We start from the raw sequence: 25,125 nt of genomic DNA, 5'->3' as shown, positions 1-25,125 counted from the left end.
AGCAATATAATTGTCTAGTTTTAGAAGAAATGGTTTATTAAACTGTGGTGCATTGACATAAAACAATTGAAATGTAATTTTATGGAGGTGAAATAATATGAAACAATTGAAATATAAATTACAGAGACTGTAGAAAAGCAGAAACAACTTGACAGGTGGGATGAAAACAGAATCAACATATCTACACAATGATCAGAATGGTGTAAATATGAATATCTGGGGAGGGTAGTATGCAACACTGAAAACGTTTATAGGGATTATAGAGAATTGTTCAACTTTGAAATGAATTTGAAATTCATCTTCAATGTTGTAACATCTTTAGAAATAAAACACTTTTAAAAAAACTGTTAATGAAGCTATTTAATGGTAACTTCTCTGTCTACAGGGCAGACACCATTCTCGGAGCAGCTGCTGGTGTGGGGGCTCTCCAAGGCCATGTCAGCCTCTGTAGGTAACTGACGAAGTGTTTTATTTTGCTTAGGAAGTAAGAGCATGTGGGATTCCACATACTTTTCCTCTTGATTTAGATCTAGGAGAGGAGGATAAATTACGTCTTATGTTGTCAATACTGGGCTTTTATGGTGCAACTTCACCGCTAAACAGGACCTTGGAGCAGTGGTGGGGAGGGGATCATTTCCCTGGCGCCCCAAGGCAGCTTCGGGGTTGGGCTGGATCTCCCCTGTCCCCGGAGTGATGCCTGGGAGAGGGGGGGCGCTCCACACCGGTAATGGCAGTGCACAGCCTCTTGGCTTAGCTCAGGAATGTGAAGGCGTGATAAAGCCAGGAACTCCAGGCTGGCTGGGGAGGACTTCCTCTGAGTTCCGCTGAAGACAGCCTGCCCTTGACCCTTGACTGGCACAGCCCCTCTCAGCAGGTGCCACCGCTTCTGCAGGATTAACCAGCAACCTGGGCACTGACCCTTTTATTCCCTCACCTCACGTTTACGGAGCGCCTGCCAGGAACCACACGTGAGCTAGGGGTGGCACTGGGGACAAGGGCAAGCTCTGAGGAGACCTGAGGGACTGAGAAAGCAACTAGAGAAACCCAGAGTCAGTTCCAGTGAGATGTGCCCAGTTTAGGAGACCCGGTCAGTGGTGGGCCTTGTGTGATTAATGTTTTCTGTCTGTTTGGTTCTTTGTTTTGTTATTTGGGGGCCATACGGATAATTAAAGACCAGAGATACAAGTGAACTGCATTGTGGAGCTGGGCGTGTCCCCTAGTGGTATTCTCCGGCAAGTTCAAGTGTATGCAGGGGAAAGTATGAAGTTGAGCGCTAGACAAACCTAGATTAAAAATGCAAACCTGACCTTTTTGAGGCTCAGTTTCCTCATCTGAATGCGGGAATAACAGTGCCTGCTTTCCAAGATTACAAGGAAAGGACAGTCTTAAGCAAGCAGCAGTGCCGCTCTGTTCACTGTCCTGCATGGCGGTGCTTTGTGAGGTAGGGCCAGAACGAGTCCCCTGCCCCCGGCTTCCACTCGCTCTGCTGCTGCCACAACCACCCCTGTTCTGAGACAGTCTCATTTTTCTGGCTCTGAGCCTGGACAAAGCCTTGCACCGGATTATTCACCAGTAAAGGAGGGATGATAATGGGACGGACTTTACAGGGCTGTTGAGGAAGTAAAATGAGGCCATTTACATAAAAGTGCCCGTGACAAATGCTCAAACATGTCCCCTAGTGCAAAACAAACAAACAAAACCCCGATTTCACTGGCCCTGATGTGTGAGCAGCATCTCTCACTGAGGTGTGGGTCTCCATGGACGCACTGGCTCTGTGTGCTTGTCAGGTCCACCCAAGGGCATGGAAACGGTGCCCTCGAATGATGCAGAGCCGCCTGCCGCTCTCAGTGCTTCACCGTGTTCTCTGCTCCAGGCAGAGGCAGGGCTTTCGGGGGTCAGGGAGTTGGAACATGCCAGGGCACCCCACCTGCCCAGGCCATTGCACCTGCCCGAGCCACCCCACCTGCCCGAGGCCCCGTACCTGCTTGAGGTGCAGGCCTGTGGGGCGGCCTTTGGCCATGCTGAGCTCCCACACACACACCACGGCGCTGGTCCCGGAGGTGACAATCATCGTGGGGGAGGGGCACACGGCACACAGACATTGGCCCCAAACGGCCAAGTTCTCGAACGTCATCAGGATCTGCAGGACGTGAGTGGGATGAGCGCCCGTGCCAGGGCCGGCACAGGGCAGGGAGCTGGGAGAGGGTGACAGAGGATGCAGGCAGGTCTGGACCCTGCTACTGGCTGGCCTGTGTGCTGTGGGAACCGACGGAACTGTTACTTGTTCAAGAGCCTGGCCCTGGTGACAAAATCCAGGCCATCCAGGCCTGTCCCCAAGGAGCTGACATCACCCAAAGAGTGGGGGAGAGATAAGCCAGCAGGAGGCGGTGGGGACACAGCAAAAACGCCCTGTGAGTATAGTGAACACAGGCCAGTGACTCAGCCCGGGGAGGTCAGATGTCACCTCCTCTGGAAGCCGGGGGGAGCTTTCAGGAGGAGGTGACATCCGGGACCCACTTCACTGGCTGTCTCATGAAGGAAGTGGGGGAAGCCTAGGAGGGCGAGGGAGCTGGGTGGGCAGGAAGTCATGCCACGTGATAGGGTGGGAGACACTGAGGGTAGGAAAGGAGGCAGGGGTTGGGGGACACAGCCAGCAGGTAGAAATAACAGGATGGCCTAACGCAGGGTTGCAGGACGAAAAACCAGATGGCTTGGTCTGGTGGCCAGCTGAAAGCTCAGGATGTGTCCTCTGAGTCTGTACCCCGACCAGGGCTGGAGAAGCCCCCAGGACTTCCCACCCACACTGAGTGACAGTCCAGGCCAGCTCCGTGTAGCCATGCGACCAGCCAGCCACAGAGACCACCGTGGAGGTGACAGCCTGCAACACTAACTTACAAGTTCAATTTCCGGTAACGTGGGGGGAAGTTTGGTCCACGAGGGCCCTTGGCACAGCTGCCCAAACGCTCTCAGTCCCAGGCTAGGGGTCCAGCCACGAGGAGGAAGTGGGTGTGGGCCTGACTTGGGCTCGCCGGTCCCCTGAACACCTCTGCCCCAACCAGGAGGAGGCCGAGGCCCCGGGGCCACCCTGCACCCAGCACCGCTCACCTTGTCTGAGCCATAGCTCCCCAGGCAGCAGCTGAAGTCGTCAAAGCCCCAGCTGAAGGTCCTGCTCCAGTGAGGAGGCAGCAGCAGCTTGTTTGTCTCCACAGCCAGGATGGCCTTCTCCGTGGGGACGATGTGGCCGATGGCCCCTTTGGGGGATTCCGAGCCTAGAGAGAAGAGGTACATATCTGCCCCCCCATCAGTAAAGCGGAGCTTACACGTCAAAGAGCCACACCCGCTTTCGCCGGGCCACGCGCTGGCAACGCAGACCTGGCAACGCGCCTGCCCAGGCAGGGGCGGCTCCTCATCAGGGGCCCTCCTGCCCGGGCCTTCCTCCGGGGGCTGCATTATTTCCTAGCCCCAGCCGGGGCCCCCGGCTCTGGTCCCTCCCCGCCTTAGCGCACACATGAAGTGTGTGGCCATGCAGGTGTTCAGGGCTGCCGCCCTAAGGGCTGCTGTCAGGCCAGGGGATGCTGTCGGGGAGAGGGTGCGGCTCGGCCCTTCCTGCCCCTCCCAGGCACCGTATCTAGCAAGGACACTGTGTTTGGACTTCAAAAGGAAAAACCCTGAAAAATCTGACCTTATACTCCTTGGGACCAGAAAGTTATTCCACATAATGAGACTTCCCCAAAGCAGTGCACACCCCAGGTGACATGGACTTTGGACTTCACACACACACACACACACACACACACACACACACACAGAGCTCCTCTAGGAGGCAGGGCTGAGACTCAGAGACAGGTCGTCTGCCTTGGGGTGCATGCTTTTATAGCTAGTGCTCGCCAGCCCCCACCCCTGGGTGCTCAAGAGAGATAGTGACTGCAGGTGCAGAGGAATGGGAGCTGCTACCCTCCTTTACAAAACCTGGAAGCTTCCTCACCTGGCTTTGGAGGTGAGGAGGGGTGTGTGTGTGTGCGTGTGAGCACGTGTGTTCATGTGTGTATGTGTACATGAAAGAGAGAGAGGAGTGTGTGTCTCAGAGAGACAGACGGATGGGTCTTCAGAAGTCAGGGTGTAACAGAGGTGGCCCCGGACACTCCCAGGTCACAGGCCTCCTCAGATTTCTGCTGTGACTGGAGACACAGCCATGCAGAGTCAGACCCCAACCTCCTGCCCAGGTCTGTGCCCCTGGACCTCCAGAGGAACGCCAGTTACTGAAGAAACAACTCCGGGACAGGACACTGAACAAAGCAGGGCCAGGTACTCACCTTTGACTGTGACCTGGGAGGGCCTCAGTGACTGCAGGCAGTAGAAAAAGGGCAGTGGGTGGCCAGGCAGGCTCGCAGGCGCGGAGACATCCTTTGCAGGGGAAGGCTTCCCGGCAGCGGTCCTGGCCGGGTGGGGTTTAGTAAACAGCTGGAGAGGCAAGGGGACAGATACACCCCACAAAGGTTGTTAGGGACAGAAGGACAGAGGAGTTGTCGTCCCTGGGGAAGTCGCAGCTGCACCCCTGCTCTGGGCGCTGCCCGGGCTGGGCTTGCCCCTGAGCGAGGTGAGTATAAACAGAACCATCTGGTTCAGCCTTTAGAGGATGCAGGTGAGGGGCCTGGGGCTCAGAGGGGCAGCTACTTTCTCGGGGTCACAGTGCAGGGCTGGTAGAGAGCCCTCCTGGTTGCCAGCTCTGTCTTCTCCTCCAAGCTGCTCAAGAAAAGGATGACCTCACTGAGGAGTCCCGTTCCTGGGAGAGCTGCCTGTCACAGCACAGGGTCAGAATGGCCCTCTTTCCTCCCTAGACCACGTGTCTCCTCGTTTGCTTCAGCTATTTTTCACACTGTTTTCCTTTTCCTTACAGACTCTCTGCAGGCACGCCATCCGGGCATCAACACACGATTCTTCAAGAGCATCCATTCAAGTGTTCCCAAGGGCACAGGCAAACCTCATTAGCCGCCTTTCTCAGTTTCCTTTTTCTTAGATCTCTACTGTCAAATCACCCCGAACGCCAAACTTTTCACACAAGCAGACAAAGCATGAGCTGCGAGGCCACGCTGCCTGGCAGCATCCTTGCTGCTGGGCCAGAGAGAGCGGCTGGGGCTGGCTCCAGCTCTCCACCCTCCCCTCCCCGACCGGGCCGCTCTCTCCAGCCATGGGCACATTCCTCTGCTCCCAGATGGAAACACGCGCTGGGCGCCATGATGGGGGAGTGGGGTGTGGGGAGCTGGCCTCGGCTGGGCAGGGCGCGTGGGCAGCCGTGGGGCTCAGCCGGCAGCCTGGGAGGCTCAGAGCAGCCTTAGTTTGGTTACAGCCCTAGATCTGGTAAAGCTGGGCGAGTGATCAATACAAACAGCAATCAGAATGATGATTTTTAAATGAGCATTAAGTAAAGAATGTTCTCCTTTGCACAGAAGAATGAAAGCACCCAGGCTGGGTCCCTGTGGCGGCGTTCGCAGGCGCGGCCCCTTGAGGGGACGGTCCTGAAGCGTTTCAGTCTGGTCTTCAGGCTGGGACTGCTTGGGGAATTCTAATCTTGATGATTTTTTAGAAATATTTTTTACAAGCTCCTATGATATTTTGTTAAGTAATATCAGAATCTAACCTTGTGTGCACCCCATGATCCCACCGATGCGAAGATATTTTTGCTTAAGGGGAAGGACTGAGTCTATAATACAGGACACAGTTGGATGGTTTAAGCTGCTACTTTGAATCATCTGTTTCATCTGTATTATCAATTCTTTTAAAAATTAAAGAAATGAAACCATTTGGCTACCCAAGCTTCACTGAAATTCTCTCTTTTCTACAAAGACTTCCTTGGCCAAACCCCCATTTGGATTGTGGTTTGTTCTCCAAGTCACCCTCAGGCCCTTCCACATTCCCCTACCTAGGAGCTGAGCAAACGTGAGCACATCACGTAAGACCAGGCAGAAGAGATATTATTAGGTGAGCCCACCCAAGCCTCGTGGTTACATGTGAGGAGGGCCACTCCTCAGGATGGTCCTGGAGTTGGCTGGGTCTGTGCACTCATTTCCTAGCGTGCCTCCTGGGTGGGGCCATGCTTCTGCACCCAGATGGCTGTGCTCAGGGATAAAACATCTCTACTCTGAATGGAAGTCTGAGAATCAACAGGGCAGGGATCAGTTAGATAAGCGCCTAACTCTCTTGTATACCGTCATCAGGACGGGGACATGAATGCACAGACTCACACTGCCATGTGACTACATGGATGGAAACGGAGCCAGCAGAGCAAAAGGCCGGCGTAAGGCCCCTGCATTTCACCAGGGGCCCCGGCAGGACTTGGATGCTCTCACGCTGGTGCCAATATGGCGTAGGCTTTGGAGCCAGCCAGATGGGGTGGGAGCTCTACCGCTGCCGCCTGCCAATGGTGCAGCTATAGGCAAGTTATTATTTAGACCCTCAGAGCCTCAGTTTTCTGATCTGTAGAAGAAAAATCCCTATACCCAGAGCTTATGAGAGAATTCAGTAAGGTCATCACACGCATAACTAACATTTCTTGGGTGCTTATCATATCTCAAGCACTTGATGTCTTAACTCATTGGATCTTTCCAACAACCTGAGAGGGTAGACACATACATAAAGAATTAAATTCTGTGGATTTACCATAGTGTCTATCACACACGTCACAGATAACGATAATGACGTTAGCGTTCATCACTGTCATTAACGATGTCTTCACCTCCATCAACATCAGATGGTGACGGAGGGATAAGCCCTGACACTGAAGGCATAGGGAGATGATGTGGACCATTTCGGCTCTCAGGCCTCTATGCTCCTCGCTCTCTCTCCCATCCAAGCTCACCCTCCACACACTCTTTTGAGAAAGCAAGACAGAGGACATAGCATACCGTACCTGTTTGGGCACCTGCCCAAAGTTGCTGACAAACCCCAGGATGGTGTTCCTGATCAGGGGGTCACTGATGCTGCTGAGGTCCATTCTGTCACCGTAGAAGTAGGGGTGGAAGGTGTTAACAGCCTCCACTGCGGCTGACCCCTGCTGCTTGTAGCCAAAAATGAGGTCTATCCAGTGGTGGAGGTTGGCACTAACGAAGTCACTTTCCAAAGCCTGGAACCAAAACCCAAGCATGAAAGCATGAAAACGCAGGCCTCCCAACGGACTCATGGGCCCTCTGCCCAGATCAGGAGTGGGCACGTGGCTCAGGATGCAGCTCCGCACAGGAGAGATGAGTGATGCCTCCCTGGGCTGGATACGCACTAAGCGGGCAGACACACCGTCCACTCAAGGACCACCTAATTTCTGCCTCCAGCTAGTGGCAAAATGGGTCTGACCAGCCCATCCAGTTCATAAAATAACTCTGAACCGGAAGAAATGTGGACCAGTGTTGGGATGTCCCAGTTCACCCGTTTCTGCTGAGCAGAGCCCAACTCCAAAGCTTAGTCTCCAGAACCCACAGACGATCATTTGGAGTTGTCTGGGTTCCCCTTACTGATCTTCTGGGGGGACGTGCAGAATTACACCTGGGCTTGGGAAAGTCAGGTCATCTCCGTCAGGTTAAGTTTCTGAGGCATATGGCCAAAAAGGCTTTGAGAAGGCTACACCTGCGGAAAGCCTTAGGAGGTGTGATGCCTGCTGTCACCGAATTTCCAGCGACAGGGCTAAACCCCAGGAGAACTTTCTCCTCGCCAACGACAGACAGAGGAAAGGACACAGCTTCATTATTACTAGTCAGGCCTGCCCCATTTTTTTTTTTAAGTACAGTTTATGTATAATAGAATTTTCCCTAAACTTGTAGTTTAATGTGTCCTGAAAAACGTATGCAGTCATGTCAGTCATCACCATAATCAAGATACAGAATATTTACATCCATTCAAAAAGTTCTCTTACACTCCTTTTTGCTTACCTCCTACTCCAGACCTTAGTAACCCCTGATCTGCTTTCTGTCCCCATAGTTTACCTTTTCCAACATGTCACAAAATAGAATCCCATAGTGCGTAGCTTTGGGTTTTGGCTTCTTTTGCTTAGGACAATGCCTTTGAGATTCATCCATGTTGCTTCGTGTATCCAAAATTTGTTCCTTTTTATTGCGAACTAATAGCAATGGAGTATCATTGTGTGGCTGTATCATTTGTTCATCCATTTACAAGTTGATAGTCATGTGGGGTGTTTTTGGTTTCTGACTGGTACAAATAACACTGATGAATATTTATGTACATACTTTTCTTCTGTGGACATATTTTTATTTCTCTTGGGTGCGTACCTACAAGTGGAATTCCTGGGTGATATGGCAAATGCATCTTCAACTTTATAAGAAACAAACAAGCTATTTTCCAAAGTGGTTGTACTATTTTTTTTTTCCCACCAGCAGTGCAGGATGAATTCTGGCCACTCCACAGCCTTGCTAACTCTTGATTTTATCAGTCTTTTAAATGTTAGCCATTCTTGTGAGTGTGTAGTAGCATCTCGTGGTTTTGATGTATGTTTCCCTGGTTACTAATAATGTTAAACACATTTTCGTGTATTTATGCTAACCCAGGTATCTGATCCAGGATATGTATTCCCAAATGGCGTCTGGCCCCTACCCAATCAGCCTCTCTGGGTAAAGGTAGCCAGATCCTGGGGCTTATCAGCCAAGTCCTCCCTACTCTTGGAAAACCCTTTGGCCACGGCCAGCTCCTTGGGCCTCCAGCCCCTCTCTGATCTATACTGGGCAGTATGGCCCAGGGTTTGGCCTTGCCTGTAGGGGTGAATAAGGACACTGACTTGCCCTCCATCCAACAAGAATATGGATTTGCTTTCCCCTGCGAGTCCCACAACAAAGCGTACAAAGACAAAGCCTAACGGAGCTCTTAAAAGAGCCCAGAACCCAAGCCTTTTCCTGTCAACCCAAGGCTCTCCAGTCATATAAGGCCTTAGAAGTGCTCAGCAGTAGCCCTCGGCTTGGACAGAAAGTGTCCGTCGACACTGAGGACATACTGAGGTCCTCATTCAGGACACTGGGATGCGGCTATGATCCCACTCAGCTCACCTGTCTGTGCAGGCTGATGAACTTCCGAGGGTCCCCATCAGCCCAGGGAGGGAGCTGCACGTCCCCCAGCGCTGTCCCGTCCTGCATACGGCCTGAATGAGATGAGAAAGGGCAGGGTTTGGGATAAATGGGAACCCACACTGGACTAGGAACCAGGGGGTATAAACACTGTGTTGTCCAGGTCCGCCAGTTCCTGCCAAGGCCATACTGCTTCCTGCCTCCTCTGTCAGAAGTCAGCCCACCGGATCCGCCTTGAATATTCCTATTTGGGCACTAACCCTTCCACCCTCCACAAGGCCCTCCTTGCTTCCCAGGTAGTGTCTGTGCTTGATTCACAAGTCGCATAAAATGACTACAGTGTCATCATTGTCTGTACATCTTCCTCCCCTCTGCTCTATGCGTCTTCATCTGGGGGCTTGTACACGGTGCCCAAACAATAAGGAAACGATAACAGTAACCATGACAACTACCGGGGACGCTGAGCACCTCACTCCATGCCAGGGCGCTGTGCTAGGTAGGTGCTGGGCACACAACATCTTACTGAATCTTCATTCAGCTCTATGATTTATGCCTTTACTCTCCATTTTTAAAGTGAAGACAGCAGGTTTTCAGAGGGAGCTCCTCCAGACATTAAGAAGAGGAGTCTGGCTCCCAGCCTGAGTCTTTCTCCCTCCTATGAGCTGCACAACCTTGAGCAAGTTGCTTAACCTCTTTGGAAGTCACCTTTCCTACCTGCAGCCTTCCAGGGCTGGTATAAGGGTTAAAAGAGAAAAGTACACATAAGGTGCCTAGACTAGTTCCAGGTCTATGACGGTTGCTCAATAAAAGTTAGCCGTAGTCTTGCTGAAACCCCCCAGAGCTCTCCCGGTGCAGCTGCAGTGAAAGCACTTCTCCCTCCCCGGCCCACAGGGCTGGCCTGGCCCTTCTCACCACGCAGTCTCAGCTCACCTGCCACCTCCTCAGGTGGGTCCTTCCTGAGGACCAGAGTGACACAGGGCCTGAGTCACCTCGAACCATTTTCCTACCTTCTTTCCTTATAGGACTCATCAGATTGGACAGTACTTCACTGATTTATTTGTCTATATGTTCTATACCCGTGCCCGCAGAGTATAAACTATACCTTCAGGGCAATCCGCCTCAGGACACCCAACTAAACCCCAGTGCCTAAAAAGTGCCTGCATACAGTAAGTGCTTAATAGCCACTTGCTTTCCTGAATTCCCTGGGGATACCTTGGTCCTTGGCATGCAGCTAGGCCCCTCCCCTTCTGCAGAGAGCCCGCCTCCACCTCCCTCCAGCGCTCCCCTCGCCCCAGGCTGGTTGGCAGCCCCTCCATTCAGCTTCCACCAGCTCCCCCAACTTACTCCTTTCCTGGGCCTCCTCACATCTGATGGGAAATGCCCTTTATATTTTCAGGTTTTCATATCCCTGATGCATGTGAAACAGATCTGAGAATCTGAACACTGCCGAGGCCACCAAGATCCACGGGCTCAGACTCCTGGGCCCGGGCATGCTTTAAATGCCCCGCTGGCATACTGTCTGCAAACCGCCACACAAGAGGCGAGGGCCTGAGGCGGGGGCTGGATCTCCTCAACAGTGCTCCCCTGGGCCCACACCTGGTCTGGCTGGAGGTGCAGGCCCACATGTGCCGTTTGGAGGAAGAAGGGGTGCCCTGAGGAAGGGGAGCTCCAGGGCACCAGGTGTGCGCTGGTGTTGGTTTGTGAGTGCCTTCCTCGGGGTGGGGGATTCCATCCCCCGCCTCTGGGTAGGGAGGGCCGAGCCCTGTGGGGGCTCTGACCACACACCCCTCCTCCACAAGTTGCCCTGATACGTGTCGTCAAGGCCCCCAAGGTACAGTCTCCAGGGGACCTCCTCTAAAGCAGCAGGTAGGAAGGCATGGCTCACTCTGGGGTGGGTCCTGGAGGGCAGGAAAGAGGAGGAGCCACCAAGGATGCCCAGACGAGTGCCCGCAGACACCCCAGCAATCTGTGCTGGGAGATGCAGCATCTCTGGGTTCTGCTCATGGGATCCCACTTAACCCGTTTGTGGGACCTGGAGGAAAATGGGGCCAGAGAGGGGCTGGGGCTTGCCCGGGTATCCAGCACGGCAGTGCCAGCCTAGCTATCAGCAAGGACTCCTGCTCCCTGGCTGCCAGCTCGCTGCAGACTGAGGCCTGGGGACCCCTGGGGATAGGGCCATGGGTGGAACCGTAGCTCCGTGGTCCTGCAGCCGGGGACTGTGTCTCTCCTCAGCTCCCACCCAGTGGAGGCCTCACGCCGACTGTACTGGTCTGGTGAGAGCCTGTGAGTTTAGTCACCTGGCAAAGATCCTGATGTCACGACCCACGAGCTGCAGGAAACAGCCCGGCGCTGCCCGGCCCCTCCGCCGCCTTGCCCAGGCTCCACTCACCGAACTCCACGGCGTTGCAGTTGGTCAGGAAGTCGGGCAGGTAGAAGAACTCCGGGACCAGCTCCCTGACGTCACTCATGTTCTCCCTGGAGGCCGACTCCCACGCGTTCTTCACGCTGTGGAACATTCTATCTGCCACATCGAAGCTTCCACCCTGAGAGATAAAGGGGTGACAATCAGCCGAATACGGCAAGAATTTAGGCTGCACAGGCACCGCCAGGTGGTCCTGTCTTCTCTGTCACCGAGGCTCGGGTTCTGCTGTTAGAACCGTCCATTCATTCCCTGACACATGTGCACGGGTCAGTCCATCCAAGGGTTCCTTCAGGCATCTCTTCACGCACCCACTTCCTGGGACCCTGTACTGTGAGCAGCCATGGAGGATGCAGGACCCATGTAATAAAGGAAGCGATGTTTCCCTGGTTTGGAAATCAAGGTTCAGCTCAGAGACAGGAAAACCAGGTCAGTCATCTCATCATGCCCCACTTTTGCTGAGGGCCAGCCCTGAATTAGGCACAAAGACAGGACCCGAAGGACCCACCAAAGGACAGAGAGTGGGTCAGACACTCCACGTGCAGGAAAAGTTTCTGGAAAAGTTGACCCCTGGCGAGCCTGCCAGCCTGGTGACAGAGAAGGTGGCAGTGGACAAGGCCTTGGCCAGGGGCAGCAGTGGAGGAAAGCAGGTCAGGTCAGGACCCTGGAGACATCAAACATAGCAGCCTTGACAAGCAAGGACAGGTCTGAGGATGGACAGCTGGGGGCGCACCAGGCTTTAAGGGATGGGAGGCTGGCCCCTCAAGACCAGCTCAGGGTGCAGCACATACCAAGCCCACCTGGTTTCCAAGGCCCATTTATTTCCACAGGTGTTTCCATGCAGCCCCAAGCTTGGCAGCTGGGACTGGACCACATTAGACATAACGCAAATTTACCCTTGGATTCTCCGCTCCTCTCATCTGAATGGTCAGATCTCTTCAGCTGTCTCTACCCTTATTCCTCAGGTGATGTGGGCATTGGGAAGAGCAGAGAGGTCCCAGTTGGAGGACGGAAGATGTTGGGGGCAGAGGTACTTCAGGAAAGGGTTCTGAAACTGGGATTTGGGTCTGTCTGCTGAAGTTTACGGACACTCAAGGGACACCTCCTCCCTGGGATTCAATACTTCACTTGTCCCCATCGAAGCCGGGCCTGTCTTGTTCAGCCAGAACTTGTCTTCCTTCTGCCAAGCTCTGCAGAGTGCAGGTGTGGCCCAAGAGCAAAGGGTAGAACCAGAATGCCAGTGTCTGCCTCTGCCCGACCAGCTCCCTGCACTCTGCTGGGCTGAGATTTCCCGTCAACATTTATCTAAGGCGGTGGCGGCAGCAGCAGCAGCAGCAGCAGCAGCAGCAGCAGCAGCAGCAGCAGATGAAGGATAATGAATGTGTCAGCACTTTACACGCACAGAGATGCCCTCTCTGAGTCCTCACAGCAGGTGCATCAGGAAGGAACTGGCACTTCCATTTGGCAGGGCAGAACACTGAGGCTCCTCAAAGTTCACTGATTTTCCCAAAGCAATGGATGGCAGACCTGGGGTAAAAACCTACGGATATAACTTTAAAGGGCATGCTTTGCACTAGTGCCAGTTACCCAGGGGAACCCCTGGGCCTTGCGTAAATGATCTACTGTGTGTGGCCAAAGGACTCTGCTCTTTCTGAGAAGGGAGAACCTGCCACACACTTGGGCATCCTGGCAGGCTGGTCAATTTTCAGAGTCAGATGTGAGGAGCCAGGGAGACCCGTGAGTCATTCTCTGCACAGGGTTGGGGACTCCCCTGGGGTCACAACCAAACACAGTACATAAGCAGCTTAAAGAGGTGGCTTTCCTCCAAGATCACTTTGCTCTTGGCTTAAATTAGGGGATGATGCCCACCCTTAGGTTCAAACTGCAATGGAAAAAAAATGTGGGGAGAGTGTTTTTAAATAAATCTGCCCCTAACAAGTCACTCGTTGAAATGTATTAAGAGTTTTGCGTATTTAATTTGCAGCCTGAGTCTTATATCTGCGGGAGATTGATGCCTCCTCGTCGTCCTATTTTCCTTCTGCAGTTTTTATGAGTGCTGATGGTAATCTCCTGAGAAACAATATGATTTGGTAATAAAAAGATTACCTGTATTAAATAAAAATAATATATACATAGGAAATATTGTTAGTGCTACAAATCTGGTTAAAGATATTACCACAAAGAAAAATGTTATTTTTTTCACAGCTGTCTAATGCATTTTAGGAAAAGTAATATCTTTAAAACTTAAGCCTGTATTATTTATAAAGGAAGCAATAACTGATTTTCCGATTTCCTAGATTAATAAATGTATTTGCATACATTTGTTTCAAAATGAATGGGTTTTCTCACTTCTGCAATACACAAGAAACGCCAAATTCCCTAGAAGGGAAAGCGGAGCTGCTTTGTTACTGGTATCGTAAATCAGTGGGGTGACACAAACTCCGGGGGCTGCCGGCAAGGAGTCCCACCAGGACTTAACTCTCAGGGAGAGAAGGAAGGAGAAAAGGAAGAGGAGATGGAAGGAAGAGAGAGGGAGAAAAACACAATCTAGGTTCCCAGAGCATCCCCATAAAGAATGTCCAAAACAAAAGAAAGCGACAATCAAATTAAGTCTGGAGATTGGATGGAAGCGAAGTGATCGGAGGAAATTACTGTGCTGATATCTGCTCCTAAATCTGTTCTGCAGACACTCTTGAATATCAAGAATAATGAATTCTCTGTGTAGTCAAACAGACAGAGAACTAATAGCAAGGCTATTATTATGAACAAAGGATCCACCTTGTTCCTTTGCCAACAAGGCAGAAGATGTTTCCCAGGTGATGTTAAAGCTGGAAGACGAGGCCTCTCAGTCTGGAAGTTTCTGAGGCAAAAGGTTACAGTCTTTGGATTTGATGGCTAGCTGACATCACTCAGATGTAACGACACCAGACAGACATTCTGAACATTCAGAAATAATATAACCCTGGACATCTTTCCTCAAGTAAAACGCTTTAAGAGGTGCTCAATTTTACTAAGAGAGGAATCAAAATTAAAAGCAAAATAATGAAAGCAGATGTAGCCGACAAGGACTGTTGCTGAGCACTGACAGAAGTTAAAATCAGAGGAAAGTTCACAATTATGGTCCAGCAATTAAAATCGGAAATGCCCTTGAAAGGAGTGTATATACAGAAGGCACCATTCCTTTTGCATGAAGACATGGAGTCTACGCGCACCTGTGCCCTGGGTAGACATTCCAGTGGCAACACTCTTTAACCCCTCTCCAACATGGGAGGGAAGCTGTGCTGGAAAAAGCCCGTTCAGTTCCTGACCCGCACCCCTAGGAAGTCCAGTAACTGCATGGGCTGCAAGAAACTTAACACACAGCTATTCTGATAACATGTGCTAGAAAGTCTATTCTTCCCTCCAGGTGGGTCTGACCCAAATCAACCCACCACATCCAAATTACGGGACTGGTTTTATGAGCAGGGGGATGACCCCGTCTCACTGCAGATAACCTTTCCAGGAATTTAAAAGCACCCCAGGTAAACAGTTCACTTACAGGACCTTGTCGGTACATCAGTTGGCCTAAGCGGCTGGCGCTTGTCCGTCAAAGAGGCCACATGCAGAGTGAGTGGAAAGCGCCTTAGCTTTAGAACCAAGAGGACCTGGGGGCGGGGAGGCAGGGTTTTCAGCACCCATTTGCAGTGTGTGCTCCAGGGATCTCTTAGTCCCTTTAATTTCCCATGCCCGGCTCTGCAAATTGTGGATGTGAGAGAGTGTGGGTGAGTGTGAGTGTGTACGTGTGTGATGTGTCGCAGGCCAGGCACACGGGAAGAGGTACCACAAGAGCCCGGCTCCCTCGCTTTCACACACCGGGAACTCGGGAGCAATCCTGGGCTTGGGCCCGAATCCCAGCACCCATGTGGAAGGTAACCATGGGTTCAAAAAAATAAAAAGAAGGATTTGGAAGTTATTAGACATGGAAGTGGAGGTACGAGGGGAAGGGAGGAGGAGTGGGGTCCTGGGACGGGGCAGGAGAGAAGTAGCGAGAGTATTGTCCGGGCGGTCTTGAGGCAACACCATCACCAAAGGAGTCAAGGGGCCAACGCGGCTTCCTCCAGCTCCGACATGGACTTGGGAAGCCCAGGTACCAGTTCAGCTGCCTCCTCCGTCTCCCTCTCCACTGAGGACGGGCTGACCCAGACTAGTCGTTAGCTTTCCTTCCTGTAGGATATGGTCTTTTACTCAAATAAAACCCACATACAATGTGCTGCCTGCTCTGAAGGGGAGGAGAGTGCACACGTACGGAACCCTCAGAAGCAGCAAACAGTTCTCATGATGAATCTCACTTTGCCCCCATCAGCCCGAGTCGGGTTATTTTAAAGGAGGAGGAACGGAGGCTCAGGTATTCAGCACTAGCAGTTAGAAAGTTCTAGAGCCAGGACTTCGTCCCAGGTCTGCCTGACTCTATCACCTGGGCCTTTTCTTACTCCCCACTGAGTCAGCGCAGTAACAATTACACCTGTAGTGCGGACACAACTCCACCCGGACCGGGCTGGCACCCACCCAGCCCCCAGCTGATCAGCCTGGGCCAAGTGCTACCCACAGCCCTTGGTTCTCTCCGCAGTTAGCATACGTTGTACGCAAAACCAGCCATCTCGCCTCAGGTGGTTCAGAAAACCCTTCCCGACCGCTGGTAATGGCCGACTTCACACAGGCTGTGACTTAATTAACACAGCACTTGATTTCAGTTCCTTATTAAATGCAGCAGCGGTGGCAGTGGCACTGCCACTGTGCCCTCACTGGGGCGCTGGCTGCCTTGGTCTGCCCTCCCCTCCCCAACCCCCAGGCTGGGTCTGAGTTCAGGCCTGAAAGCAACGGGCGCTCGTGACAGGGCAGAAGTGGGGGCCTGGCCCCAGCAGCGGGGTGGCTTCCCAGCTGCTCAGCTGTAGGAAGGCTCCCAGACACTGGCTCCTGGTAGGTGAGACTCCTGAGAATTACAGCATCCTGGGAGGCCAGCCCCCAGCTCTGGTCAACAGTAGTCCCACACCCCAAGGGACTCGGGATAACAGGGCACATAGCCGACTTGTGCCTGGGTCACACTGCCCACATATCATATTTTCTGGATGGTAAGAGTCTATCATTGTAATGGCAGGTTTGGGGCAGAAAAGCAGAGACAGCAACAGGAGAGGTAGACATCAATTCTAAGACCAGCCAGAACTTCATAAGGCTTAAATGTGAAGAGAATAAAGGAAATCTTATGCCTAGGAATCAGAATATGCCACACTGCAGTTCTTAGACTGCCCACATCCCTCTGCACCATGCCTAGCGGGCAGGCCACTGCCCAAGGAATGCTGTACCCACCTTCCATCAGACCACACGAGGTGCCCTGCACAGGAACCAGCTCTCCACATCGAAGCCCTCCCTGGCCAAGTCATCGAGCAAGCACATCCCTCTGGCTTATTCCCGTAACAGGCCAGAGGCAGAGTTTGCTTAATGCAGAACAGAAGAGCATGCACTTTCTTAGGCTGACTCTTGGATGTACACCTGCTCTGGAAATAGAGGCCAATCTCACTTCTCTGCTCCCGGATAAGTGAAAAGGGCCCCGCTGCCCAGATTCTGCACCCCTCTCCTTCTCTTCCTCTCCCCTTCTCTTCCTCTCCCCTACTTCATGGTCCATGCTGGGGCTGGGGGCTGGAAGCCTCAGGCTGCTAAGAATGCAGTGAGGCGCCTTTCCTTGTCACCAACAGGGGTGAAGCAAAGATCCCAAGGCTCCCACAGGGGAGCCAAGCATACTCCCCCAGATAGAGGCTCTGTGCACACCCCCTTGGGAGCTACAATTCATCTTTTATTGTAAGGAAAAAGCAGAAGACTGTTGGTTCTCCTGGTTCCAAAGGCTTGGACCTACTAGAGGAGGCAGTTAAAAGAAGGAAGGGGAAGCCAATTCAGAAGTATTGTGGAGATTGCAACTCGGATGGGCCAATGTGCCACAGATAGACTGGAACCCGAATAACTAGGAGTCACATCAGACTTAGACACGGGAGTCAAAGACCTCAAGCTAATACAACTGCCTTTGCGCCACCCTCCCCAAAGCAGAGAAAATCGCCTCTGATCATCTCACACTGGTTTAGACTATCTCACCCAGTTTGGGCTGGTCACCAATGGACCGATTCCGGCTAACATAAGCTCAGACCTGTTACGACTAGCTTCCAAGTGGCCTTAACCCAGTAGGTTGGCAGCACACCTGTTCCGCCTGGCTCAGGCCTTTTGGGATGCTGTGATGCAGTCCCGACTGTCTTGAATTAGCTTAAAGCAAAGAGAAGCAGCTTGCACAAGTCCAGGACTGCTCAGATGAGATCAGATGGGACACAAAGCTCACAGCTGACACTGCTTCTACTTCCATCTCCCTCCTCCCAGTGTGAGAAGACCCTTCATAACAGGCCGAGGTGAGGCAGTAACACGTGCGACTGAGGGCCAAGGGGGAGCTTGTGAAGCACCAGCACTCCCTGGGTGGAGGGCCGTCCTGGGATGCCTCAGCATCACCGCCAGCAGGGATCATCCTTCTTGTGGATGGCGGAGGAGCCGCTGGAGGGGATTCCTGGCATCGGGTACAGCTCCAGGGCTGTTTGTTCTCCAAACCAAACTTACTCAAAATGCCTGTTGCCTGAGAAAGGCTCAGGGGAAGCACATTTGTTATTTTTGAGTGAATTTCCAGGGAGAGGAGTTATACAATGTCTAGACGATCTGTGCCTTCCAGGAGCGAGAAGTGTGCCAGGACACAGAAGACAGGAGGGCTTTTGCTCCAAACCAGAGAAAGCGCCTTGACCTTGCCTACCCGTTCCTGCCCAGGGCCCAGGAGTGGGCGTGCTTTGATGCCGACCTAGGGTGGCTTTTCGTCTCTCGGGGTCAAGCTCATCTGAGTGTCCACAAAGAGTGACCTTGCCGATGAAGTCACTCCAAAACACACAGTTCCTGGAACAAGCATGCTTTTCCATTGGTGAAACTTGGCTGTCAGAGTGAGTCCATGTAGGTTCGGCAGTCTGTTACCCATCAGGGCCAGGCCTTCCTCTCCATAGGACCCTTGCAAGGCCTGGATCAGGAAGGGCCCTAAACTTGGGCCCTGCGGTGTGTTCGCTTTGGAGTTGGCTGAGGCAGCTGTCTGCTGCTAGGATACCCAATGGCTCTCCCCAGTCAAAACCTGTGTCCCGGGATAACCTTGAAGCAGGATCCCAGTGATGGAGTCAGAAAGGAAGAGAGAAAAAAACTCCTCAGCTGCCCATGAGGGACCCTGTCCCAGGAAACCCACGTGTCTTGGACATCACCATCCACTCAGAGTCAGACTTGCCTACTGCCAGCTTGTATTGGGCTGCCAGGTAAAATACAGGATGCTCGGCTAGATCTGAATTTCAGATAAATATAAATCACTGTTTATCTGAAATTCAGATCTACCTGGACATCCTGTATTTTTATTTGTGAAACCCAGAGACCCTAAGCTGGTGTGATGGTCTGTTAGTTTATGGGTGGGCAAACTGGTTAGTTTCTTTCTCGAGTTTGGCTGTTCATTTCAGCATTTAAATATTTTGTTCGTCCTTTTAGGCCTTCAGGCTTGTACTGAGCATCGCTTTATGCATTCTGATGTCACAGTGGTATTCTCGTTCTTCCTTCCTTCTTTGTCTTTATTTTTCTAATTTTTGACCACCTACCTTCAAGGAAGTCTTCAAGCTTCCTGCTTTTCCTTTTTCCACTAAAACCTATTCATGCTAAGTATTTTTTCCCCATATCTCTCATTCCTTATATTTTAGAGTCTTTTTGCAAGACTTTTGGGCACACATAGAAGTGTATCTGACAAAGAGCAGCCACCCTCATCTGGACGGCCTGGCATCCTGGAGCCAGTGTCCAGTGGGAATCGTGGTCTGCAGACTGGATTTCTGGCAGTGGGGTCCCCACCTGGTCCAAGCCTAGCTCTTAGTCTGTGAGACAGAGCTGTCTGTGTGTGCACACACGTGTGTAGGGGAGTGGGCGTGCTTACCTGCAGAGAGCAGAAGGCCTGGGTGAAGGGCGGCATCCGGACCAGGTAGGAGGCGACAATGATGGCCGAGGAGTAGTGGGTGCAGTAGTGGCACTGGACAGTCATGTCTCCTGCAATGAAAGGACACGCATGGGGTGGCATCCCCACCTGTGCTCGGGCAGGCGGCAGACCCGCAGGTGTGAGCCCTGCTGGTGCTGGAGCCTTGATGTTCTGTTCACAGACGTCAGTGTAATTTGGCCAACAGCCACCAGTGGTGGCAAGCACATTCGAGACCCTCAGCTGCCAAGTCCCCAGTGGGGTGCCCTCAGGCATGCAGACAGAGCCAGGCTCCGGGAAGGATCTGCTGAGGATCCACTGGGGGGACAGAGCTCTGCTTTTCTGACTTAAGCAGGACGTAGAGAGCCCCAAGGTGATCCAGTCCCACCAGCAGCACTGTCTCCTTCTGTTCTCATTTAGAATAAAAGTACCTGTGTGAGAGGCAGAGGCTTGTTAACTTGGGGACACTCCCCCCCATCCCCAGGGTGAGTGAGAACATAGTGTCTTCAGTCCCAGAGGGACCAAGACTGGAGAGGCATAAATATCTCCAATTTGCTCCATCCAGGGATGGCGGAGCTGGATCGTCGAGTCAGAAGCAGTGCCCTGGCCAGACCGGCCCAGCAGAGTAACAGCGAGGGTGCCCTTGAGGACACTGTGCAGGCTGTGTCCCCTCCGTCACTCTCTCCCTGAGTCCACACAGCAACCCTATGAGTCGGGGTTACTTGTTACCCCCATTCCGCCAATGAAGAAGCCAGAGCAAACGAGCGCCGTGCTCCCATCATTAGTGAGTGGGAGAACCAGTTGGAGGCACGGTCGGCAGAGGCCCCAGACATCTCCCCTAAACGGCCGCTCAGCCATCTCACTGCCAGGCCCACCCCTAGCCCTAAGCCTTCCCTAGTGCCACGAGGGAGTGGCACTCTAAATCAGAGTTGTTTGGGGAGGTTGTTGGATGTACTTGTGTAAGGGCGCAAACTCACTGTGTGTGGCTCCAATGCACACCCGGGTTGATATGGGAGAGAATGGTACCCAAGTGGGTCCTGCGTGGGACACAGCTGGGGAGACCTGATGTCCCTCTGCCCTGTCTCCCTGGAAGGCAGAGCCTGGTGGAGCCAGAGGAACAGCCTCTGGGGTCAGGTGAGGGACCTCAAACCAACCCAGTAGGTTGGCAGCACACCTGTTTCGTCTGGCTCAGGACTTCTGGGATGCTATGATGCAGTCCTGATTGCCTTAAATTAGCTTAAACCAAAGAACAGCAGCTTGAACTCCAGCCATAGGAGGTAATAATCAGGGTAAGGAGGCCTGCCCACTCCTCCCACCTCCCCCAGCCCCATGCAAAACAGGGGTCCCAGGTGGGGGCCAGGAGGCTCCCAGGGACTGTGTGCCGAGAACCTGTTCACCAAAGGCAGGGCCTCGGGGCTGAGGGAGCCTTCGCAAAGTGTGCTGCTTCTGGTTCTCAAGATAAGCTTTCATGGTTCATGGGTGGACGTTCCTTATTTTACCAGTTCTATGTTTATTTCAAAGTGTTTGAGAAAACCAATAGAGCTGGTGTCAAATACATGACAGAAAATTGTCTTTAAAATATATTCATTGAAGTTTAAGAAGTGAATAGACCTAAAGGAATAAGGCGGTTACAGTATAGGGGGCATGTGAATGTGGGGACAGCTGTCCAGGTGATGTGCTGGTGAATAGGTTCTACAGCCGGACAAACGCAGGTTCTGCCACTTGGAGGCCATGATCCTGAGTGAGCGGCTTAAACTCTGAGCTCCAGTGTCCTCCTCTTTGAAAACGACCGCTGTATTTATGATCACAGCCAGGCCTGCACTTGCTGTACAGAAAGTGCTGAACGCATGTCACTTCCCGGCCTTTGCCTGCCTCTGGGAGTGGAAGTGTTAGCTCTTGGCACCATAGTTCTCAGTCCCAACTGCACGTTGGAATCACCCGATCCACACCCTAGCACAGACTTAAGTTAAATCAGAATTTCTAGAGGTGGGGCCTGGGCATCAGTATCTTTTTTAACAAGCTCCCCAGGTGATTCGCACATGCAGCCAGGGTGCAGACCACTGAATCAGAGAGTTCTCTATTCAGATGTCATTGTCTGTCGCCTAGGTGACCATCTAAATTGTTATCAACTCTCACTTCAAGGAATTCGGATGAAAAGCAACGCAGGAAATAAATCGAGCTGGTGTCTACCCACCTTCAGTCTTCTCAACTTCTTTAAACCTCTGGATGAATTTCAGCTTCCTTTCCTTGGTCTGAGCCCCCATGGGCTTCGAAAGATCCCGGAAAGTCTTGGGATTCGTCAAGTTCAATGTCTAGAAGGCAGATGTGCAGCTGGAGTTAACTCCCCAGGACCCCCTGTGCCCCAGCGAGACTTCAGGAGCCACGCTCTTTAGTTTTATGGTTCTCTTTATCGGTTTACTGTTGTTTGGTCTGACCCCCCTCTGGCGATTAGCGGGCCTGCTAGGGTTTTACAGCCTCGCAGCCAGTGATCCACAAAGACTTAATAGGGGAGAGATGGAAAATAAGAGGAGGGGAAGATTGAGTTCACACTGAACTGTGTCAAGTTGACCCACATTAGAACATCGCCACTGGTTACACAAGAGACGTTCAGAAGGGTTCCTGTTGTCAGGGGGCGCTTGGCTCTGGCCCTCACGGAGCAGTTCAGGGTCCTTGCTTAGAATCAAACTGATTTTACAGGAAATTAGAAGTCATTTGATTGGGGAGGAAAGGGGAGGAAGGACCTCATGTTTCTGGAGGCGCACTCCCTTCCGGGTAATGAAAACAGCACTGGCGCCCCTTCCCCTGCCCTTGGGATACACGACAGTGGAGGCATGTGGAGCTTCCAGGGCTGGGTGTCCTCAGAGATGTTTTATTAGCAGAGACGTTCTGCGTATTAGCAGGGGAGCCACGAACTCCCCGGAAAGGAGGTGTTTCTTTACACCTCTCTTCCCTTTCACTAGGAGTGAATCACCACAGCTTTGCTGGGGAGGCAGGGCCTCCCACCGTCTCATACCTGTTGAAGCCAGGCAGGGACAGAAGCGAAGCAGGTGGGCCTGAGACCCCCACGAGTGGCGGCCCCCATGGAGACCCACAGTCAGCTACAACCAACTCTGCCAGGGCAGAATGGGGCTTCAGAGTTGCCAGATCTCCTATTCCTCCAAAAGATACTGGAAATCCAGCTTTTTAAATGCTGGTAAGTGATCAAATTTTAATACAGAGTATGGGCTAGACAAAAGAAACCGGTGAGCCACCGCTTTGCCACACTGTGAGTTAAAGCTGGGATTGGTACGTCTCGGTTTTGAAATAACTCGGCCTCAGATGATCATTAGTGCAGTAAGAAGCAACATGTGGCTGGTGAGGTTTGCTGTGTTACATGTCCTAAGTGGGGATGGGAGGTCACCAAAGGCTGAGGCTTCTCTCCAAATTCTAGGGATCAGCCATCTGAACAGCCCGAGGCAGGACTGGCCGGGGCTGATCCGAATCGGGACCCGGCCACATTTTGCCCTTTACCTACACTGCCCAAGACACCTCCCGATGGCCAGAGCTCAGGTGGTCAGGACACTGCTCTACAGCTTGGTCGTCCCCCAGTAACCTCACCTTGGTCTAGCTGAGTCATTTTTCTATTCCTTCCTCCCCTGCCTGCTGAGTTCCAGGGACAGAGGCAAAGAGCAGATGATCTGGTCTTGCCATCAGCCTCCCCTGTGGCTACATGTCTCGGTCCAGCTCCGAGATGAAGTCTACAGACCATCATCTCAGTCACTGAAGTCAGGTTACCAGGGAGGAGTACCTTCTCGCTGGGTCTGTGTCTCTGTGTCTCTCTCGCTCTCTCCTCTTCTCTCTCACCCTCCCCTCCTCTCTCTCTCTCTCTCTCCCTCTCTCTCCACGTTGATTCTAAGAACAAATTTCATGGCCCACTTCACTTGATGGACCAGTGTTGTCCATGGCAGTATCTCAGCAGATGGGTATCTCTTGCATTCACGGTAGCAAATAAACCAGGAAGCCCTCTGGGGTGCATGTTATCTATCGTCCTAGTCATGTGGGGCTAGGTTCAGGAACCAAGGCAGCCAGACTCCACAGGCCTCCTCCCAGGCGAGGGGCCAAGCCCAGAGCAGCCCCCAGGCAGGCCCCGGGGGAACTGAACCCCATCAGAGAGGCTCTACATGATTATGGATGCTCTGGTCATCAGAAAGCCCCAGGACAGCTGCGCAGCATCCCTGTGAACACGCACCTGTGAGGTGTAGTCGGCCAGGACCCAGGGGAACACCGGATACTGCATGTAGTCATTGTAGGTCCTCCCGGCCAGGGTGTTGAGGTACATGAGATACTCAAAATTGCTGATGTCCCTTTTCTACCAGAAGAGACAAAGAGGGGATAAACCAAACACAGTTGGCCTCTTCCTAAGGACCACAGGGGTCTAACTCCCAGCCCCGTGTAGGAGACCCTCGCTGTGCAGGTGAGAGCAGGTTGCACTTACCTGCCCTGTTCCCTGCACCTCGGCGTGGAGCCGGGCCATCTCAGGGAGGCCCACTAATTCCAATATGAACTGAAGCAAATCTAGTTAGGAAGCAAAGTCAGCCAGGAAAACACACACACACACACACACAAGAACACAGCTTGGCAGTCCAAGCACTCTTTTGTGTTAACTGTTGGGTGGGATGATCCAAAGCTGATTAAAATAATAGCACCAATGCTGGGTGAACTTGCTGCTGACCTCTTTATGACTGAACACACAGCTGAGGGGACTTGCAGTCACAGGGAAAGAGGCTCTCACCAACAGGTGGAATGATCTGTCTTCCTCTGGGACTTTAGGAACCTTCTTTTCCCTGACCCTGCCTGTGTGGATAACACTGGCTCTTAGGGGCCTCGGCTTGAAGACGTACAATCACACATGGAGACAGGGACTGTATTCGGGGAAAAGTCCCCAAGGCCAGCTGGTGAATGAGCAGCCCCGTACATCCCTCATCTCTGATGGGACCTGCATGCTGTGGCCTCCCTTCTCCTTGTCCTGCTTCTTGGGAAAGGAAGTGGATTTGGGACACGAGGGATCAAGAGTTACTTTCTTGCTGCCATGTGATTTGTAGGACTGGCTCTCTTGGGGTCTGTTCCTTTCACTGACAACCCACAGCTGAATGTCAGCTTCTCCAGGCTGGGAGCCACGTGTGATTTCCCAGGACAAGATGTGGTGATCACTGTGCAGTCCTGAGCTGTGTTCATTCATACATACATGCACGTCTTCACAGATGGAGAATGTGTGCACACAGGGCCTGTGTACACAGACACACACACACACACAGACACATGCCCCCTCACTCCCCAGCTCTGAGTCCAATGCTCAAGAATCACCTCCAGTCACTGAAATCTTTTCAGGGCAATATTTGGGACATTTGGGCAAATTAATAAAACAAGATCCCTCCTGATTCATGCACAGGTTTTCTCTCTTCATCACTGGGACCTCAGCTATTTGCTGGTTTGCATGCCCAGAGGGATTCCTCGGACCTAGAGCCCTCTGAGGGGGGTCACTGTACCTGCCACTTCTGCAGCATGGTCCTGTCGAAGCCGGGGTATCTCCTGTGGAACAGAAAACAATACTGGTGACAAAATAT

General features: G+C 52.4%; 1 protein-coding gene across 1 annotated transcript in view; it reads right to left on the bottom strand.

Moving 5' to 3' along the window:
* The window catches only part of WDFY4 (WDFY family member 4), a 267,578-nt gene that overhangs the window by 8,900 nt on the left and 233,553 nt on the right, over positions 1-25,125 (bottom strand). Inside the window, 10 exon segments of the mRNA XM_014562645.2 lie at positions 1,982-2,140; positions 3,106-3,290; positions 4,314-4,461; positions 6,908-7,120; positions 9,042-9,133; positions 11,449-11,602; positions 19,487-19,596; positions 21,717-21,834; positions 23,751-23,870; positions 25,048-25,090. Coding sequence (XP_014418131.2) covers positions 1,982-2,140; positions 3,106-3,290; positions 4,314-4,461; positions 6,908-7,120; positions 9,042-9,133; positions 11,449-11,602; positions 19,487-19,596; positions 21,717-21,834; positions 23,751-23,870; positions 25,048-25,090 — 1,342 coding nt within the window.

The sequence above is a fragment of the Camelus ferus genome, chromosome 11, assembly GCF_009834535.1.
Source record: "Camelus ferus isolate YT-003-E chromosome 11, BCGSAC_Cfer_1.0, whole genome shotgun sequence".
In the NCBI taxonomy this organism is placed as follows: domain Eukaryota; kingdom Metazoa; phylum Chordata; class Mammalia; order Artiodactyla; family Camelidae; genus Camelus; species Camelus ferus.
The sequence above is the reverse complement of the archived record's forward strand: the minus strand, read 5'-3'. Positions and strand labels throughout refer to the sequence as shown.